Source organism: Echinops telfairi, unplaced genomic scaffold (assembly GCF_000313985.2).
Source record: "Echinops telfairi isolate 266 unplaced genomic scaffold, ASM31398v2 ScPeMD7_1713;HRSCAF=2227, whole genome shotgun sequence".
Taxonomy (NCBI): Eukaryota; Metazoa; Chordata; class Mammalia; order Afrosoricida; family Tenrecidae; genus Echinops; species Echinops telfairi.
Window position 1 is genome coordinate 7174046 of NW_022105611.1, and position 6581 is coordinate 7180626.

General features: G+C 38.7%; 1 protein-coding gene across 2 annotated transcripts in view; it reads right to left on the bottom strand.

Annotated features, from left to right (window-relative positions):
• Positions 1-2004: 2004 nt before the first annotated feature.
• Positions 2005-6581, bottom strand: part of EED (embryonic ectoderm development) — a 30580-nt gene continuing 26003 nt past the window's right edge. For both annotated transcript variants that reach the window (XM_004708883.4, XM_004708882.2), the window contains 3 exons: positions 4535-4693; positions 2741-2814; positions 2005-2341 (listed from right to left, as the gene is read on the bottom strand). In XM_004708883.4, the coding sequence (XP_004708940.1) occupies positions 2215-2341; positions 2741-2814; positions 4535-4693 (360 nt within the window). In that variant the 3' untranslated portion in view covers positions 2005-2214. The remainder of the gene's footprint in view (positions 2342-2740; positions 2815-4534; positions 4694-6581) is intronic.

Here is a 6581-nt window from a genome sequence, read left to right on the forward strand (position 1 = left end):
CCCCCTGCTGAGGGGTTTTGGGGAGGAGACGAGCTAATCAGGGTGCAGGGTAGCAACAATGAAACATATAACTTTCCTCTAGTTCTTAAATGCTTCCTCCCCCCCAATATTATGATCACAATTCTGCCTTGCAAATCTGGCTAGACCAGAGGATGTACATTGGTACAGAAAGCAAATTGAAACACAGGGAATCCAGGATAGATGACTCCTTCAGGGCCAGTGGTGAGAGGGGCAAGGCCTGGAGGGTGAAGGGACTGTGGGGCAGAAGGGGGGAACCAATCACAATAATCTAAGTATAGCCTCCTCCCTGGGGGATGGACAGCAGGAAAGAGGGCGAAGGGAGACGTCGGACAGTGTAACTTATGACAAAACTATAATACTTTATGAACTATGAAGGATTCATGAGGGAGGGGGAAGGGAGGGGGGAAATGAGCAAATGATATTAAGGGCTAAAGTAGAGGGCAAATGTTTTGAGATTTATGAGGGCAACAAATGTACATATGTGCTTGACTCAATGGATGGATGTATGGATTGTGATAAGAATTGTACGGGCCCTCAATAAAATAATTTTTTTAAAAAGATTGCCTTGCAAAATTTAAAAATTGATGTGAATATTTAAGCTGTAGATGTAATTAATTAGAATGATTATCCCTTTGCCTCAAAAAAGGGATTTTAATTTTTCAGTGCTCTGGACAAAGTGACGACCAGTGCTTTAAATAAACTTCTGCTTTTCTCGGTCATTTGTTTAAAAACTTGAACTTAGGTTCAAACCTACCCAGTAACTCAATGGAAAAAAGACTTGGTAATCTGCTTCCTTAATGTTAAAAAAAAAAAAAAAGCATAAAAACCCATGGGGTCAATGAGTTGGAATCCATTTGCTGCCACTTCATAGGACATGTACAAAGTTGCAGCTTGGTCCTTTCTTAAACCATTGCCATTTTCTTCTAAAAGTTCTGACCTCATTGTAGTTGAAAAGTCTCTAACCGCTAGCTACATCTATTCTGCCTCTGATTTCTCCAGATCGCCTCCCAATAGAGACCAATACGGTACCCCCAGCTTCTCCTCTAATTCCTATGGTTAAAGCACTGAATTGGTTTTTTTGTGGGGGGAGTGGAGTGGGTCATAGAGTGGAAGGTCAGGGTCATTCTACTTATTTTACTCACCTGACCAAAGACACCAAGAGAAAGCTGGAAAGAGACATCGAACTGGAACTGTAAAATGCCTACAAAGGAAGTAAGAACCTGCCAACAGAAACGTCAATACCAGATGGAGCTGCCAGGAAAGGGGAGGCACAAAACCTCAAGCCTCCCCAAGCAGGGTCAGCTTCTTGGACATTTAACCCCCGCAGTACTATAGAGCACTGTGCGTAGGAAGGCCCTGCACTTTCCTTAATGAATTTGAGATTTGTCAGTGAGGTCTGATGCGGCAGTAGAACACGTTTGAACAGCTATGTGCAATGTGTGTATGCTACTATTTCTTGCTGCTCTACTCAAATGATTCCCCATAAATACAGAATTCCAGTGGATCCATAATACGTTCAGTGAGATGGAAAGTGCCAAGTCGTCTACATCGACAAGCAATATTCTAAAGGCCTTGAAAAACTTAACAGTTTAATCTCAATGAACAGCAGGACTGTCCTATAGGGTTGCCAAGGCTGTAATCTTCCTCCTACGGAAGGCTGGTGAGTTCAAACTACTGATCTTTCAGCCTGTAGCCTAGTGCTTAATCACTTGGAGCCAACAGGACTCCGTTCATGAAATAGGTATGATTACCTTTGGAAGATACGTGAGGAAATTAAGGCAGAGATGTTGTCACTTTTCCAAGATCACACAGTCCTCAGTAGATCCAAGATTTAAAGTGAACTCAGTTCTACAGGCCACGTTTAACCACTATAGCTTTAGGAGCACTAGAAAACAATTTTTAAAAGGTCAGTACAAAAAAGTATGTCAACATTTTATAATTTTCAACCTGTTAAGATGGAAATAAACCAAAACAACACACAACTTTATAAAAATAAATTTTATTAAAAGCTGTAGAGTTTGAGCAGGAAGACAGTACAAAGAATGTAAACAATGTAAACATCACTACATTCAGCTCAGCCTGATTGAATGCTGAAAGACAACTCTAAATGCTCTATATGTGGCCCTACTAGCAAGATACAAGATTCAATTGTGTACAGACAACACTCTAATTCTGATTAGGAAAAACGTTAATTTATCGAAGTCGATCCCAGCGCCAAATACTGGCATCATCACAAACAGCTATGAGAATACTGCTGTCCCTGCTAAAACTGGTTTGCCGAATAGCAGTCGTACATTTAGTATGAGTCAGTGTTGTGCACCTAGAGGGAAAAAGCCAACAGGTTAAATATCTCTGGGTGCTTACTTCAAACAGTACATGAAAAATTGAAATCATATCAAAAGTCAAAAGAAAGCATTGGAAAGCAAAATACAAATCTCAATTTTAATTTAATAAATTTGGATTTATGGATAATGGGAAATTTTTACTATCTTCTACTTTAATCTTCCAAGTTCTTTTTGAAGTTCTCTCACTGTAAGTTTAAGAGGCACCTTAATTTATTTCAAAAGAGAAATAACATCACTGACTGCCTGTAAAAATTAATTAGTTTGAGATTAAAAAAAATAAGATTTAACTTCTATGTAGACAGTGTTTCCTGTATAAAGACCAAAAAAAAAAAAAGAGGCAGAAACCACTCCTCACATAAAGTTTAAATACTTACTTGGCTTTATGAGGATCTTCTACTTCTAAATCCCAAACATACAGTTTGCCAACCTGATTGCCCAATGCAAGCATCTGTGGGAACATATTTAAAAGATAACAAGTTAACCAAAACACCAAACTACAAAGCAGCCAAGCAATCTGAAGGCATATTTATTTTGGAAAACTCTTACTTCTGACTCTGGCTGTAATCTGTCTTTGTGTAGTTAATATTCCCAATATATAAGCAGGAGTAATAGTAACATATAGTCGCCCGTTAATTAATGCCCATGATGCATTCTGTGAGTTGAACGTTGTTATTTGGGCATTGTAGGAATATCATTATATATAGACAATAGTATATCATCTATAGGCAATCCCTGGATTACCAACAAGTTCTGTTCCTAAAGTCAAGTTGAATTTGTATGTAAATCTGAATGAACAGTTAGGTATATTTCATAAAATAAGTCAGTCAAATGTTTGTCTTAGCAGACAGTATATAAGATTATCTTTCTATTAATACAATAATAATGTTTTGATATGCATTTCAAATGCATGCCCATTTCCATTGTATGTACCTGGGGTTTTAATACACTAGGTTTTACAGTGGTTAGGACCATGGAAGTTTATGTGGTTAGCCATTGCGCAGGGGGACATTAAGACTCATGACTGTCCTTCACAGAGGTGTCTTACATAAATGAGAAGGCATTTTCACATTTATGAAGGACTTGAAAACACACAGTGTTAGTAGGGTGCTCTCCCATCTAAACCATTGTTGTTGCAAAAAATTGCAAAGTTCTTACATACTAGTATTTCTTGAAAAAATAAATACCCAGAAGGGAGACGTCAGACAGTGTAAAACACGACAAAATAATAATTTATAAATTATCAAGGGTTCTTGAGAGGGGGGGATAGGGGAGGGAGGGGAAAAATGAGTGCTGATACCAAGGGCTCAAGTAGAAAGAAAATGTTTTAAGAATGATGATGGCAACACATGTACAAATGTGCTTGACACAATAGATGTATGTATGGATTGTGATAAGAATTGTATAGGCCCCCAGTAAAATGATTTTAAAAAGAAAAAAATAAATACCCAGCTGATTGGTCATCGAAATCTCATAGCACGACATTTGTTTATAATTTTAGAAAGCTAGTATTTATCATCTATCACTATTTCCTATTTTTCTAAGAAAAAACTTACACAATAAGGTTTACATGCTAATCACTGAAATATTCTTTTTTTTAAATTCTATTTTATTGTTGTTGCGACTGTACACAGCATGTTGTTCTCCCTAGTGCCGCTGATTTGGTTCTGACCCATAGCAATCTATGCACAACGAATGATATACTGCCAGATCTAGTTGCACCCTCACAATTCTTTCTGTGCTTGAGCACATCTCCCAGTCTTCCTTTCCTTTACTGCTCCTCTACTGTACCAATCATGATACACAGCAAATTCAAGTTTCTGTAAGTGTAATCCAGTATTCATCTTAAACTGTACAACCATTCTTGTCCTCCCTCTCCATAACACAAATTCATTGCACCTTTTGTTTACAATCTAATCTTCTGAGTAGCTCTTGTCAATTTGAACCCATATAAGTGAACCATTATGTCTGAACAAAAGGTGCTATAGAGAGTGAACTCTGACACTAATTGCCAATCTTGTCTTACAGATAAGCCACAAGGTAGAATAACATCACAGGGCAGCAGGGTAAGCAACAGATAACGCTAAGGTAAAGTGAAAATAGTATATTAAAAAAAAAAAAAACATCGCAGGGGACTTTCCCAAGACAAGTAATTTTAAACATGTTGCTACCTTTTGCCAGAAATCCATAGAAAATCTCATGTACCAGATGTCACACTGGCTGTAATCAAATCGCCCAAGAATAGTCACATTAGATTCACTGGGTTTAATTTTATCTATATCATCTTCCATTTTGCCAGGTTTCCAGCATACAATGGCATTTTCGCAAGACTTAAAGAAAAATAAAGGAAGGAAAAAGAGAAATGTTAATTGTAAAACTCATTTTAAAAATTAAAATCAAAGCTTTTTCCTTTGATATCATTTTTGAACTGATAGCTCTTAAACCCAGTTATCCCACCTACTTAATAAATTCAGAGATCTGTAGGCATCTATTATTTATCAATTAAGTGTCTAAATTTGAGACAGTAAGTTTGGTTATCAGCAGATTCAGACAATATAGAAAAAGGGTTCACTGTTTTTAGAATATTCATTTTGGAAGTCACAATGTCTCTTACAGATCTAACAAAATTTAGCTAGAGATACTTGGACACTCGGAGACTTGCAGTGTCTTAAAGCAAAAGTAAAGTTACAAAGACATACTGCAATCCAAGGCCCCTCATAATCTGGCCCCTGATGACATTACTTCATTGGATTCATCTGATCACATCCCCCTGCCCACCCCACCATTAATCATGTGTCTCCTTTTACCTGGTTAACTAACTGCTGCTCATCCTTCATCCCCATGCCTGCTACATGGTAGATGCTCAATTGCTGCTTTAGGAAAGTTAATAAAATCATGGAAAGAGCCTTGAGGATTAGATTATAAAAAAGCAACACGGGAAGTAAACCCAGTGGTTTGATGCCAAGACACTGGAACGGGGATGTATTGAACTAGTGAGAAGTTCTGCTTTCCCTTTTCTGGACCAGCAAAGGAGGGAAGGAGCACAGGGGAAGGAGAGCCGCACAGCAGTGCGAATTGTTTGTTCTCTATTTTTACCAGTGTTTCTGAACAGAAAGGGCAGGGCCAGTTTTCCTACTAGGAGACATGCGGGGCCCTTGTGGTGCAATAGGTAAGCACTGGGCTGCTGACCAACGTTAGCAACTCCAAGCACCCAGCTCCTCTGCAAGAGAAAGACGTGCCAGCCGTCTTCTGTAAAGACTTACAGGTGGAAACTAACTCTTTCCTGCAGGGCCATCATGGGTCACATCAACTCCACAGCAGAGAGTGTGGGTTAAGCAAAACCTTTCTCATGAAATGCTCATGTGATCACATAGTCCAGTGACTCTTAACTCCAAGTGGACAACAGAACCATTCATCTGGGAGTCTTCCCAAAATACAGTGGCTGCTAAACCCACACCCTACTAAATCAAGGTAGGCGGAAACATCTCACCACACACACTGGTGTACGATCCTTAATTAGCAGGGTACCCTCGAGCATGACTACAGCAGAGGGAGCTAAAATGAATTTTCCCAAGCTAGTAGATGGCTGTGCTGTATTTCAAAATCATCTGGAGAACTTTAAAACTTCCAAAAGCCTAGGCCTGTGTGCCAAATTTAAAATCTCAGGGCTGAGGTCTAAAAATCTACTTTTACAATATTCTCCCAATGGTGGTGATGAAGTCAGATGTGAGACCTGATCTAGTGCAAGCTCCCAGTCCAAAATAAAAAATTTAAAAAATGACTGCTGCTGGCTTTTTAAGTTCAGCTTCCAGAAGTTTGTCGTGAATGTACTTTTGTCTATTCATCTTGCTAAGTACGGCTAAAAACCAGACATTTTATACTACAAAAACACACAAAGAGACTGGGAGAGTAGAGAGAAGGCAAACAGGTTAGGTATCTTTGATACCTTAGCAATACAGAGGTCGCTCTTCTGGTTGTTTTTTTTGCTTCAGTAAGTATAGCCCAGGTCACATGCTAGGGAAATGCCAATCTGAGAGGACCAAAAAACACCTCCAAAAAAGCTTGCTGTCTAGCTAAAACTCTCCAGAAAATGGCAGGCTAGACTGAAGGAAACATTTAGAAATAACTTCTCGATTTCAATCAAACATAAAAATAAATAAATAAAAAGACCCACGCAAACCAGCAAAGGTCCAGTGGGAATTGTCCCCTGGAGGTACC